This window comes from Micromesistius poutassou (assembly GCF_964030765.1).
Source record: "Micromesistius poutassou genome assembly, chromosome: 11".
Classification (NCBI taxonomy): domain Eukaryota; kingdom Metazoa; phylum Chordata; class Actinopteri; order Gadiformes; family Gadidae; genus Micromesistius; species Micromesistius poutassou.
This window is the reverse complement of record NC_140281.1, coordinates 3,028,739-3,054,322: the sequence shown is the minus strand read 5'-3', so window position 1 is coordinate 3,054,322 and position 25,584 is coordinate 3,028,739. Positions and strand designations below refer to the sequence as shown.

At 45.6% G+C, this 25,584-nt stretch overlaps 3 protein-coding genes across 3 annotated transcripts in view; 2 read left to right on the top strand and 1 right to left on the bottom strand.

Moving 5' to 3' along the window:
- Positions 1 to 25,584, bottom strand: part of LOC311355660 (leucine-rich repeat-containing protein 4B-like) — a 46,268-nt gene that overhangs the window by 18,458 nt on the left and 2,226 nt on the right. The window lies entirely within an intron of this gene.
- On the top strand, positions 583 to 11,779 carry jakmip3 (Janus kinase and microtubule interacting protein 3; the record flags this gene model as incomplete). The annotated part of the gene is made up of 22 exons (XM_084475719.1): positions 583 to 717; positions 1,029 to 1,271; positions 2,100 to 2,342; positions 3,329 to 3,532; positions 4,427 to 4,540; positions 4,798 to 4,944; positions 5,330 to 5,461; positions 6,504 to 6,539; positions 6,788 to 6,859; positions 6,953 to 7,051; positions 7,570 to 7,698; positions 7,997 to 8,080; positions 8,233 to 8,295; positions 9,254 to 9,352; positions 9,438 to 9,536; positions 9,648 to 9,707; positions 10,015 to 10,080; positions 10,295 to 10,363; positions 10,553 to 10,630; positions 10,777 to 11,055; positions 11,533 to 11,598; positions 11,729 to 11,779. The coding sequence occupies 22 exons, from the start codon at positions 583 to 585 to the stop codon at positions 11,777 to 11,779; spliced, it is 2,568 nt and encodes an 855-aa protein (XP_084331845.1).
- On the top strand, positions 14,563 to 24,065 carry dpysl4 (dihydropyrimidinase like 4; the record flags this gene model as incomplete). Its single annotated transcript, XM_084475718.1, has 15 exons — positions 14,563 to 14,976; positions 17,404 to 17,492; positions 18,423 to 18,607; positions 19,602 to 19,766; positions 19,849 to 19,910; positions 20,385 to 20,465; positions 20,582 to 20,650; positions 21,548 to 21,668; positions 21,746 to 21,902; positions 22,182 to 22,323; positions 22,563 to 22,647; positions 22,840 to 22,925; positions 23,159 to 23,338; positions 23,724 to 23,889; positions 23,974 to 24,065. Exons 1-15 carry the CDS (start codon positions 14,650 to 14,652, stop codon positions 24,063 to 24,065), a joined length of 2,007 nt encoding a protein of 668 aa, XP_084331844.1. The 5' UTR covers positions 14,563 to 14,649.

Sequence of the window (25,584 nt, the reverse complement as noted above, 5' to 3'; positions counted from 1 at the left end):
ACACACACACACACACACACACACACACACACACACACACACACACACTCACACCCACACACACCCACACACACATACAGGAAGAGTATCAGGTGCCGGTGTCTTGGGGCTCCTGGAGAAGGGTGAGTTTAATTAATAGTTCACCTGTGTGTGTGTGTGTGTGTGTGTGTGTGTGTGTGTGTGTGTGTGTGTGTGTGTGTGTGTGTGTGTGTGTGTGTGTGTGTGTGTGTGTGTGTGTACATGCATGCATGGATATTTGCACATTTTTAAGAGAAAGTTTACGTCTGACAACTAGATGAGCAAACACCCTGTCTGTCTCTCTGTCCGTCTTGTGTTGTGTATGTAATGTTTGAAGTATAACTGATGCTATATTGTGATTGTCATGGAAACTAATGGGTCCAATTTCCTGTTTAGACCGGAAGTAGAACTGTTCTTTTCATTAGGTCTAATTCAATAACTCACTACGTGTGTGTGTGTGTGTGTGTGTGTGTGTGTGTGTGTGTGTGTGTGTGATGTGTAGGCTGTGTGATGGTTGATCGTCAGGTGGTGTGACACTGTGTGTGCGGTGGGGGGGGGAGGGGCATGGCCAAGAGGGGAGGGGGGCGGCGAGGGAGGGCCGACCAACCTGACGCCATGGCAACGCTCCAGGCAGCCAATGAGGAGCTCCGAGCCAAACTTACTGACATTCAGATAGAACTACAAAATGAAAAAACCAAGGTAATACCCATTACTTAAACTAGTACTAATGCTACTATTATACATATAGTACAATACCCACTTATAATAATACTCATAGTACCAAAACTCTAATCTAATAAATGTATAGTTGGTAATATAGTTGGTGAGTCGTCTAGAGAGGACCAAGACTGTATATCTGTGTGTATATACAATAAGTGTTATGTAATAACAGTATGTATAATCGTTTAGAGAGAGAGAGGACCCAGATTGTATGTTTGTATATATACAGTATACACATAGTGTAGATACACAGTGTATATATAGTATATTTATAGTATGTATATCCCCAGGTGAGCCGTATCGAGAGAGAGAGGACCCAGGAGCTGAAGGCGGAGCATCACCGCACGACCGTTGCCCTGACGGAGCTCCGGACCAAACTCCATGACGACAAGGTGAAGGAAGTGGCCGTTACGCGGGAGACATTGCTACGACAACATGAGATGGAGCTGATGAGAGTGATCAAGATCAAAGACGGGGAAATCCAGAGACTAAACGGCCTGGTGTTTACACTGAGGGACGACTCCACCGACAAGGTACGGCCACCTGGGTGTCTGACTACCTGTCCGTCTGTCTGTCTGTCTGTTTCCCTGTCTATCCGTCTTCCTTTCTATCTGTCTGTCTGTCTTTCTGTCTGTCTTCCTGTCTGGCTGACAACCTGTCGTTCTGACCAACTGTCTGCATGCTTACCTGTCTGTCTGTCTGTCTGTCTGTCTGTCTGTCTGTCTGTCTGTCTTCCTGTGTGACTGACAACCTGTTGGTCTGACTTCCTGTTTGACCGCCTTCTCTCATTAGCCAGGCTATGAGTCTGTACCTTCCTCTACAGCTATGAGTCTGTACCTCTCTCATTAGCTATGAGTCTGTACCTTCCTCTACAGCTATGAGTCTGTACCTCTCTCATTAGCTATGAGTCTGTACCTTCCTCTACAGCTATGAGTCTGTACCTCTCTCATTAGCTAGTGGTCTGTACCTCTCTCATTAGCTATGAGTCTGTACCTCTCTCATTAGCTATGAGTCTGTACCTCTCTCATTAGCTATGAGTCTGTACCTCTCTCATTAGCTAGTGGTCTGTACCTCTCTCATTAGCTAGTGGTCTGTACCTCTCTCATTAGCTATGAGTCTGTACCTCTCTCATTAGCTATGAGTCTGTACCTCTCTCATTAGCTATGAGTCTGTACCTCTCTCATTAGCTATGAGTCTGTACCTCTCTCATTAGCTATGAGTCTGTACCTCTCTCATTAGCTATGAGTCTGTACCTCTCTCATTAGCTATGAGTCTGTACCTCTCTCATTAGCTAGTGGTCTGTACCTCTCTCATTAGCCAGGCTCTGTCTCTGAGTCTGTACTGCTTCCTCTCCCCATCAGGTGAGGAGTGCGCTGCTTGCGGAGGCCCGCGAGGAGGCGCGCCGGGGATGGGAGGCGGAGAGGAGCCGGCTCCAGCAGGAGGTGCTGGAGCTGAGGGGGTCTAAGAGGGGTCTGGAGGAAACTCTGGGCTCGTCCCAGCAGGCGTGTCTGACCAGGGCGGCGGAGCTCCGGACCGCTCATCACCACCACCAGGAGGAGCTGCAGCGCACCAAGAGGGACTGTGAGAGAGAGATACGCAGACTGGTAGGAGGGGACATCCTGAAGTACACACTAATACACACAAATACACACTTAATAAACACTAAACACGCACCATGAGGCACCAAGAGAGACTGAGAGAGAGATACGCAGACTGGTAGGAGGGGACATCCTGAAGTACACACTAATACACACAAATACACACTTAATAAACACTAAACACGCACCATGAGGCACCAAGAGAGACTGAGAGAGAGATACGCAGACTGGTAGGAGGGGACATCCTGAAGTACACACTAATACACACAAATACACACTTAATAAACACTAAACACGCACCATGAGGCACCAAGAGAGACTGAGAGAGAGATACGCAGACTGGTAGGAGGGGACATCCTGAAGTACACACTAATACACACAAATACACACTTAATAAACACTAAACACGCACCATGAGGCACCAAGAGAGACTGTGAGAGAGAGATACACAGACTGGTAGGAGGGCACACCCTGAGATACACAGAAATACACACTAATATACAGTAAACACACAGCATGAGGCACCAAGAGAAACTGAGAAAGAGCGAGAAATGAGGACGGATAGGATAGGACACAATGAAATACCCACTAATACACACTTAATATACACTAAACATACACCATGCACCAAGAGAGACTGAGAGAGAAACACTGACTGGTACTGTAATAAAATACAGTACACATACACACACAATACATTCATACTAGTAATCTGGTCATGAAGGCCCCTTCACACATGTTCTCGCTCTCGCTCTCATTCTCTCTCTTCTCTCTCTCTTTCGCTCTCTCTCTTCCTCTCTCTCCCTGCCACCCTCCGTCTCTCTCTCTCCCTCCCATCCTTCCTTCCAACCTTCCTCCCGCCCTCCCTCCCACCTTACCTTCCAACCTCCGCCCTCTCTACCTCTCTCTGTCTATATGTGTCCCTCCTCCGCCCTCCCCCTGTCTCTTCCTACCTCCCTGCCTCCCCCCCCCCCCCCCTGCCCCCCCCCCAGATGGATGAGATCCGTCTGAAGGACAGGGCAGTGAGTGTATTGGACAAGGCTCTGGGCCTCCAGGCTGGCCACGCCCACCGCCTCCAGCTGCAGACCCAGGCGGCCGAGCAGCAGATAGCCGTCCTGCGAGACGCCCAGCGGGGGGCGGGACCCAATCAGCCAGACCCCACCCCTAACTCCACCCCTAACCACACCCCCTTTCCTGTAAGACCCCCACCCCTTTCCATTTCTGATATACAGACGTTGCTATGACAATTACTACTTCTACTAATGGTAAAACTACTAACAGTCTTGCTTTTGCTGCTACTTAACAACTAGTTGACGATTACTACCTCTGCTACTACTACTACTACTAAAACTTCCACTACTAATACTACTAGTAATACTTTCACTGCAACTGCTGCTGTCATTAATACTGATACATTGACAAATCCAATGACTCAATTTGTAAGCCAGCAATCAGCTCCATATTTATAAAAATACGTAAGCATGTTAACCTTTTAACACTAGCATTCATAATGCTAAATTAGCATAATTGAGCATGTGTGTAGCATGTTGACCTTATACATTAACTTTAGCATTACATGACTATTACATGGCTTGTGGACCTTACAGATGGACTTTCGCATTGCACTAGCAGGTCCACCGACCATTTAGCTCCCTGCGTGCCTTTCTCCCTTTCATGCCCTTCGTCCGTCCGTCCGTGCATCCAGCCATCCAGCCATCCATCATCAAGAATAACTGCACTAATTATATTAACTGGTCTTGGCTGGTTCTCTAGCGGAGGGGCGGGGGTAAGAGGAGGTGTAGTTCGGCAGAACTGTAGTAGTCAGAGGACTGTAGTACTGTAGTAGTAGGACTGCTGTAGTCATGTAGAAAATTGTCTTGCTGATGTTGCTGGTGTGTATGTGTATGTGTGTGTGTGTATTTGTGTGCGTGTATGTATGTGTGTGTGTGTGTGTGCATGTATGTGTGTGTATGTATGTGTGTATGTATGCATGTCTTTATATGTGTGTGTGTGTGTTTGTGTGCGTGCGTGCGTGCGTGTGTGTGTGTGTGTGTGTGTGTGTGTGTGTGTGTGTGTGTGTGTGTGTGTAGGTGCAGGAGGACAGGGAGACCCGGAGGTTTCAGTTAAAGATTGCTGAGCTCAGCGCCATCGTGAGGAAACTGGAGGACCGCAACGCACTGCTCTCTGAAGAGCGCAATGAACTGGTAAAATAAACACACACACACACACACATATATATATACATATATATAAATATGAATAATAATGATTGAACATTGTAATTTGAGCTATTTATAACATGTTAATAACAACATAACATGTTCAGCATCAGCATGTGAATGATAACTTGGCAGTAGCCTTGTTGTTAACAACATGCTACGACGTCTGAACACCTTGTTAACAACGTGTTATTAACGTGTTAATAACGGGTCACTAATGGGTGGTGTTCTCTGTGCACCAGCTGAAGCGGCTGCGCGAGGCCGAGAGCCAGTTCCTTCCTCTGCTGGACAAAAACAAACGACTGAGCCGGAAGAACGAAGAGCTAGCCCTCGCCGTGCGTCGCCTTGACAACAAGCTGCGCTTCGTCACCCAGGAGAACCTGGACATGGTAAACATGACAACCGTGACAAGAGGTCGCCGTGACGACGCTCAGAAACACAGTGGTCAGTTACCTTACGGAAAACATGGTGGTTGCCATAGTTACTATAGAACAGGGTAGTTACTATAGTTACACTTGGGATATGGTGGTTACAATTACACTCGTAAAACGGGGTGATTACCAAACTTTCATTCGAAATTAGCGTTTGCCGTCGTTTCTGTAGATCGCGGTGGTTACCATGGCAACGTGGATGAGTTTATGAGACCCTAGCAACACTTTGAGTGTGTGGAAGCCAGCCATTGCCCCCGACTACAGCACGTTGGCTAACTAAGATAGCTATCCACAGCGTGAAGTTATCCACGGCGTGATATTATGGTCTGTTTCACAGCGGCAGAGACACAGAGGAGGTGGGAGGAGGCCGAGCTCCTTGAACGACCTGGAGGAGCTGAACCCCGAGGAGAAGGAGGTGCAGTTCCTCCATCTGCAAGTGCAGGAGCAGCAGCACGTCATAGAGGACCTCTCCAAGGTACTACTGCAGTACTACTACAGTACTAATATATTACTAATACTACTGATACAGCAGCACGTCATAGAGGACCTCTCCAAGGTACTACTGCAGTACTACTACAGTACTAATATATTACTAATACTACTGATACAGCAGCACGTCATAGAGGACCTCTCCAAGGTACTACTGCAGTACTACTACAGTACTAATATATTACTAATACTACTGATACAGCAGCACGTCATAGAGGACCTCTCCAAGGTACTACTGCAGTACTACTACAGTACTAATATATTACTAATACTACTGATACAGCAGCACGTCATAGAGGACCTCTCCAAGGTACTACTGCAGTACTAATATATTACTAATACTACTGATACAGCAGCACGTCATAGAGGACCTCTCCAAGGTATTACTGCAGTACTACTACAGTACTAATATATTACTAATACTACTGATACAGCAGCACGTCATAGAGGACCTCTCCAAGGTACTACTGCAGTACTACTACAGTACTAATATATTACTAATACTACTGATACAGCAGCACGTCATAGAGGACCTCTCCAAGGTACTACTGCAGTACTACTATAGTACTAATATATTACTAATACTATTGATACAGCAGCACGTCATAGAGGACCTCTCCAAGGTACTACTGCAGTACTACTACAGTACTAATATATTACTAATACTACTGATACAGCAGCACGTCATAGAGGACCTCTCCAAGGTACTACTGCAGTACTACTACAGTACTACTACTAATATATTACTAATACTACTGATACAGCAGCACGTCATAAAGGACCTCTCCAAGGTACTACTTCAGTACTACTACAATGCTTCTACAGTGCTTATATATTACTTAAAACTACTGATACAGCAGAACCTTTTAGAGGACCTGTCTAATGTACTACACCAATATTACAATACTACTACAGTATGAATAAAGTACTACTATTGTGTGTGTGTGTGTGTGTGTGTGTGTGTGTGTGTGTGTGTGTGTGTGTGTGTGTGTGTGTGTGTGTGTGTGTGTGTGTGTTTGCGCCACTAGGCTCTGGAGACCGCTGGCTATGTGAAGACAGTCATAGTAAGTAGTGTTGTTTTTCATTACTGTTGATAATACTGAGTACTGCAGCAGTATTGCTCAGAGAGGAGATACAGTACAAACAACCACCAGCGGGGGTGCTGTTATTGATTATAATGTTATGTACACAGAAGCAAGTAGCAAATACAGGACATTATACGTGCATGACCATTGTAGGATAATATGATTTTGACTTTAATATCACTCTTCCTTTTCTCCTCTCCTCTCCTTTACTTCTCCTCCTCTCCTAGGAGAGAGACATGATTATCAAATATCGACGTCAAGAATCTCTGAGGAGAAAAAGAGGTTTCAGAGCATGCAGGGTGAGGCAATCTGTCTTTCTGTCTGTCTGGTTGCCTGTCCTGTCTGTCTTTCAGGACTTCATAGATGGTGTGTTGGTGTGTGTGTGTCTGTAGGTTATAGAGACATTCTACGGCTACGATGAGGACGTCGACTCAGATGGATCGTCGCTGTCTTTCCACACCGACCGGACCCCTGACACCGACCCTGATGACGTAATCCCCCCTCCCTTCAGAAACTAGGCTGAGTACCCTGCACACGCTGGAGCCATCAAGCCCAATGTGGTGCTCAGATTTGGGCGTCGTTTTGTCTGTGCAAACAACTTAATATTAAGTATACCGTATTAAGTATACTCTCTAATCATTAGAAAGTTGAGGTGTGTTCGGGACGGGTGAAAGGCCTCGGTACCACGTTTACTGTCCGTTAGACTCACATGGAAAGTAAATGTTGTTGATTGTTGGACTTTCGTTCACAGACGTTTTTGCAAAGTGGTGAATCCTAACCCAAATAAACAATATATAAAACAATATGCAACAATTAATAATAAGAAAAATACATTTAGCTGTCGTAAGTCTCCCTTGTACCAACACGTTCAATTACGTCAAATTCAAAATGGCCAAATATGAACAAAAAGATAAGGTCAAAAGTCAACCATCATTGTGTGTGTGTGTGTGTGTGTGTGTGTGTGTAGGCGGTGTTTCGTGATGACCAGCTGGCGCTTCGTGAGGACCAGGTGGTACTGCGTGAGGATGCGGAGGTCCGCTTCAGACAGCTGACCCAGGAGTACCAGGCCCTGCAGAGAGCCTACGCCCTGCTGCAGGAGACCAACGGAGGCAGCCTGGACCCCGAGACCGAGATGAAGGTCCTCACCGCTACTTAAAGTGTGTGTGTGTGTGTGTGTGTGTGTGTGTGTGTGTGTGTGTGTGTGTGTGTGTGTGTGTGTGTGTGTGTGTGTGTGTGTGTGTGTGTGCGTGCGTGCATGCGTGTGTTTGTGTGCATGCCTTCATCAAGAAACACTGTTTGTTTTCTCACAATATTCGTTTTCTCTCTCTCCCCTCTGTCTTGATTTCTCTCTCCCTCTGGTCCTATGTCTCTCTTTCTCTCTCTCTCTCGCTCCCTTCCTCTCTCTCTCTTTCTGGTTCTCTGTGTCTCTCTACCAGACCAGGGAGCAGCTGTTATCTGAAGTTAGTCGCTACGAGAGAAGAGTTCAGGACCTGGAGACGTCTCTGAGACAACAAGGACTGGTACACACACACACACACACACACACACACTGTACAATATACACACACACACACACACAAACACGAAAATCCATCTCTCTCTCTCTCTCTCTCTCTCTCTCTCTCTCTCTCTCTCTCTCTCTCTCTCTCTCTCTCTCTCTCTCTCTTCTCAGGATTTGAAGTGGGTGGAGGAGAAGCAGGCATTGTATCAGAGGAACCAGGAGCTGGTGGAAAAGGTAAGCTACTTCCAGTTAAAAACACTTCTTGTCCGTCACCTTCGTTGTGAATCTCTCTTCCTAATGCTCGAGCTACGACCTGATCACTCAATCTTGGGGGTCTGCGGGGTCTCAATCTACCACGCTTCACATAATGCTCCATGCCTAAATCTCAAGCTGTTTCTCTTAGTATTTTTGTGGCGTGATAGTACCCCTTTAGGAAAATCTACAATTGGAACAGCAGGTGAACTGGTGATCGAGGGAAACATCTTGAGATGTAGGCATGGAGCATTATGTGAAGCGGTGGTAGATTGACAGTTGGAAAGCAGCCTCCTTCTCTTGATAGTGGCCAGGCAGAGCAGCATCCCTTCTGCTCTGGGCTTCATTCGATTGAGTTTTAAAGAAACTGGAGGGGCAATAAACGCACAACACTGACTCTGAACTTAAGTTGAGGCGTCCACCTCTATTGCACCATCTATTGTATTCTAACCTAGTCTGAACCGCTTATCAACAAACAGTTAACTTAAGAAACATATTAACACTGTCAGTTACGTAGCTACATTTTTAAGCTAATGACACATGCCAACATTAGCAGGAACAGCAATTTTCATCTTTACCAATGTAGAAGAAACGTTGTGAATTCAGCATCCAACTTAATACCTTTACTCGCCAAGAGCTGTCTCCAGCAGTGGAGAGCAACGACAATGTAAACTCATGTTTTGCTTCTATTTCTATCATAAATTTTCTTTACCGCAATTGACAAGAGGTTAGAATATGCCCACTGGGCAGCACAACTCCCATCCTGTCATGTCGGACTGAGGGCAGGCTGGATGCTGCAGTGACAGTGACCTCTTGTGGTACAAAGTGGTATTACGAGACGTTACGGCGGTGCTAGCTGGCGCTAGTGTATCAAACTAACAACATTTACCGTTGTATTTTAGATGGTAAAATGGTATTTTCTTCCTCTGTTGGTTTGAAGTTGAGGCAGATGGAAGCAGAAGAAATTCGGCTAAGGATTGACATCCAGGACGCCAGGGATCAAAACGAGCTGCTGGAATTCCGCATTTTAGAACTGGAGGTCAGTATGGTGTTAGCGCTACTGGCTACCTTACATGCTGGTGTCACTGTTTCCATGAAAACAATGAACACCATCAATGTTTAAGGAGCGGGAACGGCGGTCACCTGGCATCAACTTCCATCCACTACATTTCCCAGAAGGCATCAGTCCACTTCAGCTCTACTGCGAGGCGGAGGGTGTCACGGTAAGTGAATCATTAACGTGTAATGACACAACGTGGCCACTAGAGGGCAAGTAATATGTAATATGATGTTTTATGATATAATAATATTCTATTATATATTGTCTTTTGTAGGAAATTGTGATCAGTGAACTGATGAAGAAGTTGGATATTCTTGGGGATAACGCCGTAAGTGTATGTTGCATTTCCTTCGTATGGGTGTCTACTATATCTGTCACTCTGTATCTCTCCTGTATCTATAGGGTAGCTCTACAATATATATACACGTATATATATTATGTAATGTTATGCAATGTTATCTGTATTATGTGGTGATGTAATGTGTGTTCTTATGACATCATTTATGTTACGTGTGATATTATGTCTGTTACTTATTATGTGATGAATGTTATGTGTGATAATGTCTGTGACGTATTTTTATGTAATGTTCGATATGTGTGATGCGATGTCTGTTTTGTGGTGATGTCACATTTCGTTTCAGAACCTGTCCAATGAGGAGCAGGTGGTTGTTATCCATGCGAGAAATGTTCTCACGCTGGCTGAGAAGGTAAGGTGACCTGGTAAAACCAACTTCACTAACCTAGCCAACAAACTGCTGATAGCTAAAAACCAACTGAGGCTAGCCAACAATTAACAAACCACTGCCAGCAGAAACCAACTCTGGCTCAAACCAACTCAAACCACGGCTACATAGCCTTGCTAAATGTTGACCTAGAAAACTGCTTGTAAGAGACTAAATTAGGTTTGCCTGTTATTCTTAGTGGTTGGAGTCCATTGAAGGGACCAAGTCCACTCTACAACAGAAGATGTTTGATATCGAGAGTGAAAAGGTACGTGCAATAATTGTGTGAGCAGTATTGAGTGTAAAATTCTAAAAGGAATAGTTAAGGCTGGTAGAAGGCCTTCACTCACATGCGTGAGTACTCAATATGAAGTCAAGCGTACTATTAATGTGTGGTACGATTTTCTGTAGTCTGACATTTATATTTATCACTGGTGCGTGTATGTGTGTGTTAAAGGATCTCTTCAGTAAACAGAAGGGCTATCTGGATGAGGAACTAGATTACAGGAAGCAGTCTATGGACCAGGCCCACAAGGTGAGTGCTCACCTGGCTTCACCTGTTGAACGCTCTAAGTAGGTATCATTCACTGGCCTACTGAAAAGCGAATAATGTATATCCGTCTGTCTACCTCTCTGTCTGTCTACCTCTCTGTGTATCTACCTGTCTGTCCACCTGTGTAGAGGATAATGGAGCTGGAGGCGATGCTGTTTGACGTCCTGCAGCAGGAGGGGGGCACGGGATTGGGCGGATGGCGGGAGGGGGGTGCGGGGTCGGCGGCGTGGAGGATGGAGGGGTGGAAGGCGGAGGGGTGTCGCCTGTCAGAGTTGTTAGCGGACGAGGACCGAGAGGGGCTGCAGAGAGCCATGGAGCAGTGGAAGAGAGCGCTGATGGTAGAGCTACGAGAGAGAGACGTACTGATCCTGAGGGAAAGGATGGATATGCTGCATCACGCACAGCAGGTAGACTACCCTAACGCTACACTAACAATATACTGCTAATGCTATACTACGCAGAAGGTAGGCTACGCTATGCTATAATGATACAATATACAACACAGCAGGTAGGCTATGCTGTGCTATACTGCTAATGCTATACAACCCATAGGTAGGCTACGCTACGCTATACTGCTAATGCTATACAACCCATAGGTAGGCTATGATACGCTATACTGCTAATACTATACAACCCATAGGTAGGCTACGCTACGCTATACTGCTAATGCTATACAACCCATAGGTAGGCTATGATACGCTATACTGCTAATACTATACAACCCATAGGTAGGCTACATTACGCTATACTGCTAATGCTGTACAACCCATAGGTAGGCTACGCTATGCTATACTGCTAATGCTATGCAGCACAGCAAGTAGGCTACACTACTGCTACTTATGCTACTCCTAACGCTAAACAACAGGATGTGTTTGTGTGTCCAGAGGAACAAGGAGTTGGAGGAATGGATAGAAGCACAGAAACGACAGATCAAACAACTAGAAGAGAAGGTATAAATTCTAGTCAGATGTTACCGCATGGCTCTAGTGACATCACCCTATTCTAGGGGTGTTCTAGTAACATGTTAGTAACATGTCACCGGGGACAAAACTAATACCAGTCTTTTTCTTTCCCTCTCAGTTTTTATTTTTATTTTTGTTCTTTTCTCTGGCCTTCATCCTCTGGTCCTAAAGCAGCGGTGAGTCTTCCATAACTCCTAGCCCTACTGCTACCTAACCCTGATCCCAAACCCAGACCTCCAACCTGTAACCACTAACCCTACTAACCCTCAAACTCAGAACTTCATAATAACTATGACCTCTAGCCCTGACCTCCCACCTTAACCCATAACATCTAATAACCCTCTTACCTCTTACCTCTACCCTTCAACCTCCCAACCTCTAAAACCCAACATCGAACTCTAACCCAGAACCTCTAATAACCGTAACCTCTAACTCTGACCTCTAACCTTTAACCCATAACATTGTAGCCTCTTACCTCTAACCCCTGAACATCAACTTCTGACCTCTAACCCCTTAACCTCCAACCCCTAACCTTTGTGTATACTGAAGTATATTTGTGTATGTATGTTCAGAAACATACACACCAAACTGACGTGGTCTCTGTGTGTCTGCTGCCTGCAGGCCACCAGAGGACAGTGTGTATTTGAACCAGCGGCTACAGAATCTGGGGGAGGGGTCTGTCGTCCCCCTAGTCCTGATGAGAAGACCAACGGCCAATCACAAACTGTCTCAGTGTGGCTGACACTATTCCTGTTCCAGTCACTTCCCAGCCAATCGGAGCACAGACAGAATCCAAAGCTGGTTCTGACACGTTGGCCTGCCAAGAAGTGGGCGGGGTTTGGTGGTAAAAACACGGTCACCATGCCAACTCTGCATTTGAGCAGTTAAAAAAGACCTGAGTTCATAAAGACACCGGTTTATTGAAAGCCTGGTTTATAAAGACTATATTCCATCTTCTACACAAGAAGAGCCACAGAGAGAACCTTATAATAGTATTAAAGACCTTTATTTTGAGAATGACTACGTACACTTTAGAAGGAAGACAAGGATTGTGTCCTCCTGGTTGGATTCAAACGGCAGCCCTCTCTCCACCTGCCAGAGGCTTTGGTGGAGGTTAAAGTTCACGGGAGCAAAATTTGATGGAGGCAGTTCTGATCTGAAGCAGAACACCATGTCCTTCATCATCAGGGTCTTCACAAAGCATGCAGAAGAACCACAAGATCCTCCCAAACAAGGGACCACCAGGGACCACCAGAGACCCACAGAGACCCACGGATCCACTACAGACCACTTTAGACCTGCTACCTGGGTAACAGCTAGTCCAGGGTCCTGATAACTCACCTCTGGTCAGGAGGAACCTCTCCTGCTTTTCCATCCGTGCAGGTACATCTGGAACCCCAGACCTGCCAACCCGTGTTCAGATCCTTTGTTCAGATCCAGTCTCAAGAACCTGTGTTCCCGTGATTCAGAGCGGATTTGGAGCATGGCAGCGGAGGACTCTTCGAGTTCATGCCAATCTGGGAAGCGGAGGATCTCGTGGACTCGTGGCCACCCCAGATATGAGCTTTCATTGAGGCCAGCGGACACAGGCGGGCGGACCGGCACTACTGGAAAAGGAAGGAGGAACTGGAGTATGAAGGAGAAACCACTCAGAGCTCAGCCTAGAGCTCTCCCCCTCCCCCACCCCCTCTCCCCCTCTCCCCCCCCCCCCACCATTTCCTAATATCTTCTATACTGTGGACGATGCACACGGCGTCCACAACACAGGCCACATGTCTCTCTCCTTGGTGCTTGACTCCTGCAAAAGCCAAACTAGTTTTGGCTTTGTGTTTTTTAATTTGGTTTGATTTCCAACAAGGTGCTCCTATCCTTCTGTAAGGAGGTGAGAAAATGCATTGTTTTAAATGGAAGTGGACGCCAGACGACGCTGTGATGGATATGAAGTCATGTCTGGGATAGATGACGATGATTCTGGTATTTTATTATGGGATGTATAGAGAATAAACACAGATCGACTGGTGGTCCAAGTTTCTTCTTGATATCGGGGTTTATATATTTTTGTATTTTTAAATATTATGAACATCTACACTTTTATAACAATGACATATCTTAATCGTAACTGTCAAATAACCAAACTGACACCCAGACATGAGAGTCTGTGTCTGAGTGTGAGGGTGTGTGTGTGTGTGTCTGTGTGTCTGTGTGTCTGTGTGTGTTTGTGGTGGAGCCGGGGGTTCTGGTGAGATATTGATAGACAGGACATGTTATTAAACGGACAGGAAAGAGGAGATTCTCGCACACACACACACACACACACACACGCACACACATGCACACACGTACTGTACATCATGCATGTGTACACGCACACACATCTACAGTTGACCCGATTCTCAAACACAATCTCGTGAAGCCTCTTTCTCCCTTCCTCTATACATCTCTCCCCTCACCTCCACTTACTTTCTTCCTCTCTAATCTTCTCTACTCTCCCACTCTCATTATCTCTTCTCCTGTCCTCCTCCTACCCCTCATTTTCCTTCTCTTCTCCTCTCCTCAGCTCCACTCCCTTACAACCCTCTCGACAGGCGAGTCTTATACAAGCAGGGTTTTTCTCTCTCTCTCTCTCTCTCTCTCTCTCTCTCTCTCTCTCTCTTGCTCTCTTGCTCTCTCCCTCAAATGTTAGTTTGCTCCGCCTTCCAGCCACATAGGACTTCTCCATCTCACTCCCCTCTCTCCTACTCGCTCTTGCATCTCCTTTTTCATCTTAATTTCTCTCTCTCTCTCTCTCTCTCTCTCTCTCTCTCTCTCTCTCTCTCTCTCTCTCTCTCTCTCTCCATCACTCTTTTTCTCTATCTCTATTTTAATAATCCATCTCTCTCTCCACATCTCTCTCAATCTCTCCATCCGTCTCAGTCTATCTCCCCTATATTTATCTCACTCTGTCTCCTCATCTCTCCATAGCTCTCTCTATCTTACTCCACCTCTACCTCTCTCTTTCTCTCTCTCTTTCTCCTCTTCTCTCACTCTACGTCCCTCCCCATGTCTGACCGGGGTGTCCTCTCCCGGGAGGACGATGAGTGCTCCCTCCTCTCCCGGCTGGGCTCAGACTCCCCCCGGCCGCGGGTCAAGTTCGGGGGGATGTTCTGCAGCGTGGAGGGGGCGTTCGAAAACAAGACGCTGAACTTTGAGTCCTTCAGCCCGGCCAGCCAGCGCAGAGCTCCCACCACCCGGACCCCCCGCTGGGACCCAGACTACTACAGCGACACCGGCTCCTCCTGCGGACGCTCCTTCGCCTCCCCCAGCGATGCCCCGAGGAAAGAGCCAGCGTCGGGTTGTGAAGCTCGTTCTAGCCACATCAAGAGACAGGTAAGACAACCGCTAAACCCTCACTACTGACCCCCTAACCCTAACATCACCACCGTAAACTCTGAAATACCTTCTAACCCCTAACTATAAGCCCTTACCCTAAACCCAGGAATAACTTCTAAATTCTAATTAGAACCATAAGATAATAACCCCGACCCAAGAAGTAGCTTCTAACCCCCACCATAACAATAACCACCCTAAACCTTTACATCATAACCCCAGCCCCAGAAATAACCTCTAACCCCTAACTATAACCCTAACCTATCAAACCGCTTACATCATAACCCTAGCCCCAGAAATAACCTCTAACCCCTAACTATAACCCTAACCTACCAAACCGCTTACATCATAACCCTAGCCCCAGAAATAACCTCTAACCCCTAACTATAACCCTAACCTACCAAACCGCTTACATCATAACCCTAGCCCCAGAAATAACCTCTAACCCCTAACTATAACCATAACTCAGCCCCTAACATCATAGCCCTTGTCCCAGAAATAACCTCTAACCCCTTACTATAATTCTAACCTACCAAACCGCTTACATAATCACCATCACCATCATCTTCATCACATCATGCAACATCGAACCACACCCCCTACCCACCTCACATCACAACCATTATTTTGTATAATTTAAACTTAAACTTGTGATTACATTTTGTTGGTAACACTTTGGAGTAGTAAGCATTAACTAACTAAAGGAACTAAATGGTCTTATATCTAACTAATGGTGTTCATTCTTACTAGGGTGTGAACATATAAGTTATTTAATCCAAACCCTAACCCTTACCCCAACCCCTTGCTAATGCTATATAAAGATGCTTATCCTGCATTGATGAATGTTAAATAATGGTTTATTAATGTACCCTAATGTAAAGTGTTATAATAAATAGTCAAATCTCTAATGATGTTTTTCCATGGGGATTTCATCATCGTCACCATGGTATTGTCATAATTTCCTTCTATGTAAATGTCCTTCTACGACAGCAAGTTTCATCAAACACAAAAGCATTTCCTCTCCCATCCTCCCCGCCGTCTCCGCTCCCCTCTCCTCCTCTCTTCTCAGTCTCCCTCTCTGCTCTCCCTCCTCCCCTCTGAATATTAAACAGGGCTAGATACCCAGAAGGGGCGTGGCCGTGCGCGCCTGGTGCTGAACACATTGTCTCGCGTGATCACGTCGCGTCTCTCCGGTAAAAGAGAACAATCAGCATCCCACCGGTGGCACCTCCTATCCTTTCCTTTACCCGTCTCCTCCTCTGTTTAACTGGACTATAAGCATGTCTTTCCCCGCCAAGAAGACCAACAACAAACCAGCGGTAGGTCAGACAGAACGACTCGAAATCACTGCAACGTCGTCTAAGCAATCCTTCCAACCCGGGCGGCGGTACAATGAGCCCACCGGCTCGGTGCAGTTGAACTGGGCCGGTGGTAGCCCACCAGAGCAGCGGGTGTAGCCGGCTGATCCGTGGGGGGTGTTGCCGATGTGCTCTGCGATTAAAATACTATTTAGCGATTTAGCGTCGCTTCACTGGTTTAAACATCCCTGTCTGCATCTCGAGATGCAGACAGGGGATGTTTAAACCGGTGAAGTCCCTTCCTCTATCTCATGCTTTCCATCCCTCTCGCTCTTTATCCCTTGCTCTCTCTCTCCGTCTCTCTTTGTCCTTAGGCTAAGAAACCTTTCTTCAGTCTCCTTGTCAGTCTGCATCACTCTCTTTTATACTGTGTGCGCGCGCGCGCGCGCGTGTGTGTGTGTGTGTGTGTGTGTGTGTGTGTGTGTGTGATGGGGGGGTAGTGTGTGTGTGTGTGTGTGTGTGTGTGTGTGTGTGTGTGTGTGTGTGTGTGTGTGTGTGTGTGTTTTCAGTTTTCAGGACAGTAATGACAAGATAACTCTGACATGGCCTAGATAGTGTCTGTGTGTGTCCGTTCATGACCTACATCACAGTCTGGGGGCTGAAACACACAAGCATCCTATGAATACAGTTCTGTGTACAAACCTAACCAACACAGTTCTGATTTTTCTCAGTCCTTTATCACATTTACCGTTTGACCAGAGTTACAGTCAGGGTTTTATCACAGCTACAGTCTGTGCTTCATCAGAGTTACAGTATGTCCTTTATCACAGTTACAATCCTTGCTTTATCACAGTTAGTCTTTCATTTATTACAGCTTCAGTTTGTCCTTTATCACATACAGTTTGTTCTTTATCACAGTTGTATGCCTATCATCATATTCAGAGTATATACTTTATAACAGATCTCAGTCTGTGCTTGACGTCAGTTAGTCTGTCCTCAACGTCAGTTAGTCTGTCCTCCATCAAAGTATATCGCCCTGACTAGTCTAATTAGTCTTCATTCAGATCTCCTTAGAACTGACTGACTTGTCTTTCAGACTTTTGCTGATCTCACATTTCTTTGTCTCCAGGGCGACCGCATGATCATCAAAGGAGGGAAGATCGTCAACGACGACCAGTCTTTCTACGCAGACATTTACATCGAGGATGGAGTCATCAAGTAACAACCAGCATCACATCAGCAATATCTACAGATATATCAATAGCATTACATCATCAATAACTCCAGATAGATCCAAGTATTACATATCAATAACTCCAGCTAGATCCAAGTATTACATATCAATAACTCCAGCTAGATCCAAGTATTACATATCAATAACTCCAGCTAGATCCAAGCATTACACATCAATAACTCCAGATAGATCCAAGCATTACACATCAATAACTCCAGATAGATCCAAGCATTACATCATCAAAACCTCCAGGTTTAACCATGATCCTAATGTTTTCTATTAGTGAGGGTCAGGGGTAATAGGATTAACCAGCCAGTGTCCGCTGGTCTTCCATGGAAATTCTAATCTGGGGGCAACACGAGTAAACCCAGAGAAAGGGGTTCTGGTCCTCCTGGCTAGCAGGATTAAAAGGCCAACTCTTCCAATTGGATTAAACTGGCATCCTAAATACCGCAGCATCAAATGTGCACGCTGTCGCATGTTTGTAGTCCTCGTGTTGATATAGGAGGTGGAACATCACGACTATAGCCATTGTCGGAGACTGCACCATTACAAGACCTCTGTACTGGTACAAGCCTGCCTTCCATGATGTACAAAGAGTCCTGTTGGGACAACGGCTTGAATGTGTCATTTTACTTCTAAGATATAATGAACGTATAACTTGTTCTTATAAATCATCCATACTTTAGTCTTCCTATCATCTGCCACATGGCCATAGTCATGGAAATACAAAACCGCGTTCTGAACAGGGGTTTGTGCAACATCTCAGGTTCCAGCTGTACCTGCGCTGATTGAAAGGCAGCATTAGTAAATACCGGTCGGATACCCGGTCAGTTGATGGATTCATCGGTTAGTGCGTGAGCCGTTAGTTTGTGAATGAGTGAGTGAGTTGTGAGTGCTGTGTCTGTGTGCAGGCAGATCGGAGAGAAGTTGATCGTACCCAGCGACGTGAGGACTGTGGATGCGTACGGTTTCATCGTCATCCCGGGAGGGCTTGATGCTAACACCAGCCTCCACGCACCCCAGGGGGGCATGCACCCCGCAGATGACTTCTACCACGGGACTAAAGCCGCTCTGGCTGGAGGGACCACCATGATCAGTAAGATGACCTTCAGCCATCGACTGACACCTACATACTCATTTACTAACTCCTACGTACTCACCTACTGACACCTACATACTCATCTACTGACACATACATATTAAATTACTAACTCCTACATACTCACCTACTGACACCTAAATACTCATCTACTGACACATACATACTCACCTACTGACACCTACTGACTAGGGCTGCTTGATTATGGAAAAAATCATAATCATGATTAATTTGGTCAATATTGAAATCTCGATATTAATATATCATCATTGAAAACATCATGCATTTATTAATAATTCTCTCAAAAAAAACACTTTGGAAATGAGAACTTTGAAATGTCCCCTTAAAAAAATACACACACACAAAAAAAAATTTGTTTCAACACGATTATATTTGTAGGAGCCATTTTTTATGTTGTGTAGGTATTTACTTTTCCACAAGGGTGCAGTATTGCTTCTGTTCCTTTCTTTTACCCCAGAATCTGCCCAGCTGTTAGAGATCAGGAGAGCTGATTAGTTGGAGTTGAGTGGTGGTGGGAGAGACACAGTTTTTACACGACAGCCAGAGAATCAATAGAAGCCTTTTGTTTGTCAACTTGCCTTATCTTTTTTGTTGAAATAAACGGGAACCTCACCCAAAGACATCATAACCTTCGCAACCTTTCTTTTTTATTCACTCTGGAATCGAGTTAAGAACCATCCCAAACCACCATCAGGTGACAAGTTTTGTTTTTTGAATAGTCACCACAATATTAGTTTGGTGATCGTTTCACGCTAAAATCTAAATCACGATCAAAATTAGATTAATCGTCCAGCCCTACTACTGACACCTACTGAAACCTACATACTCATCTACTGACACCTACATACTCCTACTGATACCTAGCGTCCCCTAGCGTCTACCTTTCTACCTGCCGTCCTATCTACCTACCTGTCCTCCGACTAACCTACCCACCTGACATCAACTGAATGTCAACCTCTCTTGTCTCCAGTCGACCATGTGCTACCTGAGCCGGGGACTAGTTTAATGGCCGCGTACGACCAGTGGAGGGATGTAGCGGACAGCAGGGCGTGCTGCGACTACTCTCTGCACATGGATATAACGCGGTGGCATGAGGGGCTCTACGAGGAGATAGAGAGTCTGGTGAAGGACAAAGGTGTGTTTTCGTTTAATTCCTTTCATCGTCACTGTATATTCTATTAGATTCTATTAGATTAATTATGTGTTTTATGTCTCAGGGGTGAATTCCTTCCTCCTCTTCATGGCCTACAAGGACAAATATCAGAGCTCCGACTCGCAGGTGGGAAAACGTCACACAGTTATCAGTAAAAGGCTTTGACAGTATTCTGGGTTAAACAGTATTGTGTGCTAGAGTTGGACAGTATCATATACCAGGGTTAAACAGTATTGTGTACCAGGGTTAAACAGTATTCTGTACTAGGGTTAGACAGTTACCAATACTAGGGTTAGACAGAATTATGAACTAGGGTTAGACAGTATTATGTACTAGGGTTCGATAGTATTCTGCACCAGTACCAGGGTTAAACAGTATTGTGTACCAGGGTTAAACAGTATTCTGTACTAGGGTTCGACAGGTACCTATACCAGGATTAGACAGTATTCTGCACTAGGGTTATACAATATGCTGTACCAGGGTTATACAGTATTCTGTCCTAGGGTGAGACAATATGCTATACCAGGGTCAGACAGTATTCTGTACTAGGGTTAGACAATATGCTGTACCAGGGTCAGACAGTATTGTGGTTTCTTCCAGATCTATGAGGCCTTCCAGGCCCTGAGGGATCTGGGAGCCATCGCGCAGGTCCACGCAGAGAACGGAGACATCATTAGTGAAGTACGAGCCTCTCCGACCATAACGTTAAATATGGAAATACACTTCTCTAAGGAGGAAGAATGGTTGTCATGGACATAAAATGAATTAGTGAGATTAAAAAAGAGATTTCATTTCAGGAGCAGAAGAAGCTCCTGGAGCTGGGGATTACCGGCCCTGAGGGACACGCACTGTCCCACCCTGATGAGGTACACACACACACACACACACACACACACACACACACACACACACACACACACACACACACACACACACACACACAAACTTGCACACGTCAAGGTGTGCAAGGGTGTATGTAAAGGTGTGGGCTGTACAGGTGCTATTCAGGTGTATGTGTGTGTTGTATAAAGGTGTGTGTACAGGTGTGTTCAGATGTGTTGTGGTATACACGTGTGTTCAACAAATGTTTTTACAACAGATGTAAATTAGCCGTGTGGCTATAATCTGGCGCAATTATATATTGTGCATTGTCTCTGTCAAATACAAAACGTAAAATAAAAATAAATAAATAGATGTGTGTTGTGGTCTACAGGTGTGTACAGGCGTGTGTTGTGGTATACAGGTGTGTGTTGTGGTCTACAGGTGTGTACAGGTGTGTGTTGTGGTTTACAGGTGTGTACAGGCATGTGTTGTGGTATACAGGTGTGTACAGGCGTGTGTTGTGGTATACAGGTGTGTACAGGTGTGTGTTGTGGTCTACAGGTGTGTACAGGCGTGTGTTGTGGTATACAGGTGTGTGTTGTGGTCTACAGGTGTGTACAGGTGTGTGTTGTGGTTTACAGGTGTGTACAGGCATGTGTTGTGGTATACAGGTGTGTACAGGTGTGTGTTGTGGTCTACAGGTGTGTACAGGTGTGTGTTGTGGTTTACAGGTGTGTACAGGCGTGTGTTGTGGTTTACAGGTGTGTACAGGCGTGTGTTGTGGTATACAGGTGTGTACAGGTGTGTGTTGTGGTCTACAGGTGTGTACAGGCGTGTGTTGTGGTATACAGGTGTGTACAGGTGTGTGTTGTGGTCTACAGGTGTGTACAGGCGTGTGTTGTGGTATACAGGTGTGCTCAGATGTGTGTTGTGGTCTACAGGTGGAGTGCGAGGCGGTGTTCCGGGCGCTGACCATCGCCAAGCAGGCCAACTGTCCACTTTACGTAACCAAGGTGATGAGCAAGGCAGCTGCCGATGTCATTGCAAAAGCCAGGAAGAAGGGTAAGCTCTGCTTCCTGTTGGGACACCAAAACTTGTGGCAGATCTCGCCCCATGCCAATCACGCACCTCTCTTCCAGGTATGGTGGTGTATGGGGAGCCAATCGCAGCCGGCCTTGCCACCGACGGCAGCAACTATTGGTCCAAAGACTGGGCCCACGCCGCAGCCTTCGTGATGAGCCCTCCCCTCAACCCCGACTCTTCCACCCCCCAGTACCTCACCTCCCTGCTAGCCTGGTCAGTGCTGCCACCATGTAGCTTAGCACGCTAATGTACCTCACCTCCCTGCTAGCCTGGTCAGTGCTGCCACCATGTAGCTTAGCACGCTAATGTACCTCCCCTCCCTGCCAGCCTGGGCATTACCGAAACCATGTAGCTTAGCATGCAAATGTACCTGGCCTCCCTGCTAGACTGGTCAGTGACACCACCATGTAGCTTAGCCTGCTAACATCTGCTGTATTTCAGTGGGATTTGCGGGTTACGCAATCGCTAATGCTAACTTCTGCTGTGTCTTAGTGGGGATCTGCAGGTGACGGCTAGCGCCCATGCTACCTTCTGTACTGCTCAGAAGGCCGTGGGGAAGGACGACTTCTCACTGATCCCAGAGGGAACCAATGGGGTGGAGGAGAGGATGGCCATTGTCTGGGATGCAGCCGTGGTGAGTAACCTCTGACCTGACCTTTGACCCTGAAACATCTAATGGCAGACTGTAGATGTATTGTATGCTGGCGGTATTGTACAGCTTTATACACGATAAAAGCATGAACTTGATGGTACTGATTTGTTGAAAGAAAGTGTTTAGAAGTTTCAAACATTAACGCTGCCATCTCATATCTGTCTTTTCTGTCCACCTCTCTGTCTGTCTATCTGTCTTTCTCTCTATCTGTCTGACTCTAGTCCACAGGGAAGATGGATGAGAATGAGTTTGTTGCCGTGACGAGTACAAACGCTGCTAAACTCTTCAATATCTACCCACGCAAAGGTAACACAATACTGCTAATATTACTTATAATACTACGACTTACTAATGATACTAAAGGTAATAATAACAATATAATAATATGAATATAATAATAATAATAATAATAATAATAATAATAATAATATAATAGTACTAATGTACACGTGTTATTAGTACCCTTATAGGAAAACGTGTGTGTGTGTCTGCGTTCAGGTCGTATTGCTGTGGGCTCTGATGCAGACATTGTGATCTGGAACCCTAAAGAGCTGCAGACCTTTTCAGCCAAAACTCACAATCTGGTAACTAACTAACTAATTAACTAACTATAACAACCAAACTATGTTTTAGGTAATGTATTGCTTACGCTGCTTACCCATTTTCTTGCTTTGTCTTGCGGTGCTAAGCTAGTGTGTTGTGGAGTTCTAAACCACGCCGCTAAGCTAGTGCGTTGTCGTTGTGCTAAACCGGTGTCTTTCTGTGCTAGGAGAGTGTGTTGTCGTAGTGCTAAACCGGTGTCTTGCTGGGTCCATAGACTGTGGAGATCAACGTTTTTGAGGGCATGGAGGTGCGCGGCGGCCCAACCATCGTCATCAGCGGCGGACGGATCGTTCTCGAGGACGGAAAACTGACCGTTACCGAGGGAACCGGGCGCTTCGTTCCCAGGAAGGCCTTCCCTGACTTTGTCTACAAACGGATCCGAGCTAGGAGCAAGGTACTGCACTAGCTCACACTGCTGATGCGCTAATGGTACTGCGCTAGCTAATGCAACTAAGTTAGCTCAATTGTACAGATGATATGACTTAAGAACTGAGCTAGCTAACTGTTCTTGGCTAGCTATCGGTACCAAGTGAGGAGAAAGGTACTGAGCTAGCTAATGATACCAACGAGCTAACGGTAGTGAGCAAGCTAAAAATTCAATGACGTTTTGTGCAGTTTTTTTTGGTGGCAAGGGTTTGGTACGTTTTTGGAAATTATTTTAGTGTTCCGTATTTATTGTTAACTGGTTGATAAGTGTTTTGTGTTTGTTTTATAATCTGTGAAAAGTTCTTCATCTTATCTTGGTAGAGTCCAACATCTCGTCTCTCATTTCTGTCCAGATGGCCGAGGCGCGTGGCGTACCCCGCGGGAACTATGATGGTCCGGTCCACGATGTAACCAGCATGACCAAATCGGTCCCACCCACTCCTACCACTAGAGGTGCCCCCTGCCCCAAAACAATGATTGCCCCCCGAAACCTCCACCAATCAGGTTTCACTCTCGCAGGTACTGATATGGCGGTCATCTCTGTGACATCATCATCAGCACAACCTACTCCCCACAGTCAAGCTAATTCCTTTTTCTCTTTAGGAACCCAAGTTGATGACCACATCCCACGTCGTGCCACGCAGAGGATCGTAGCGCCACCCGGTGGCCGATCCAACATCACCACCTTGTCCTAAGACTTGATTCAGTTATCCTCTCTGTAGCAAGATCCTCTTCTGAATCCATCATTCTGAAACCATGCAGCTCAACATCCTTAATTAACCACGCCTTTGAAAACGTATGCGCTCCCTGCTTAATAACTCTGTAATAACAGCCTGTTAACCCTAACCCTAACCACTGCCTTGCGAAGATTACCTACTCCATGCTTAGAAACACTGTGCTTACCTTAACCCCAACCCTAACCATGACTTGGAAGACATATTGACATAAATCTCCTCATTAATATACCTTCACCACTGTTTAATAACACCCTTAATCCACACAGCTAACAGTACCCTAACTAGCAAATCTAAAATGACATGCTGATTACCTTTGCCTACATTCAAATGTCTGATGACTAGATGATTCCTCTAGATTATTGTGTAATCACCAAGCCCGTCTCTTTCAATTTCATTTTCTTAGAAGGTTCTTTGTCTTCATCCCTGGCCACTGACAACTGGAATTAACTAGCCCTCTCAGAAACAAACTAGACATATTGTAAACAAACTAGTTCCTCCGGAAACTAACTAGTCCCTCCAGAAACAAGCTAGACGTCTCAGAAACAAACTAGACCTCTCAGAAACAAACTAGTCCCTTTAGAAACTAGCAAGACCACTCAGAAATGGACTAGTCCCTCCAGAAACAAACTTGCGCTATCAGAAACTAACCATTCTGTAATCTTAATTAACTAGCCCTAGATGAACTAGCATTACCTAACTATTTCGATGACTAGCTTGTTGAGTTTAATTTAATCACCACATAGTGTTTGCCACATATTCCATTCTGCTTGTCATCTCGTTGGAGGATCGATAACACTAGCTTTTATTAACTAACTTGAACCAACTAGTCAATGTCTCCCGCCTGCGGTACCTCAATTATACCAGCAGGTGGTACAGTTACACCGGCTCAGAACTGTTCCCATGCCAGGAATGTCAGGTAGTATTTTTTAATAATTTTTACATTTTATATACAAACATAATGTGGTTTTTGCTTGACTATATATGGTTGTATAACACCCCCCTCCTCTTCTTAGACTGTTTGTAAGGAATCATTTTATATTTAATTTTTTTTATATTTTTTACATAGTTTTATGAATCCGAAGGCATTTTGTAGCAAAAGTACGATGTCGCAGGTTTCACCATTTTACATCATGTCAACTAGGCTAATGGCAATGGTTTCAACTGCACACTATTGCCTACTCTTAAGTATGCTAGTATGCAGTTCAGGACGCAGCCGGAGTCCAGCTCTGATCCAAGATGGCTCTTTAACGGTTGGATTGGCTGCCAATCTGGGCCAATCACCTGGGCCAATACCTGGGTTAGAGTCATCTCTATCCCAGGCTAGACTCCACAGAGCCACCCGGTAGAGGTCAGCCATGTCGGATCAGAGGAACATGGAGACTGGGGCTACCCGATCCTCAGGGACCAATCTCAAATTAATTGGATGCTACTGGATATCTGACAGTAACGTCCGTGATCGTTGTCTTTGGAAAGCTTT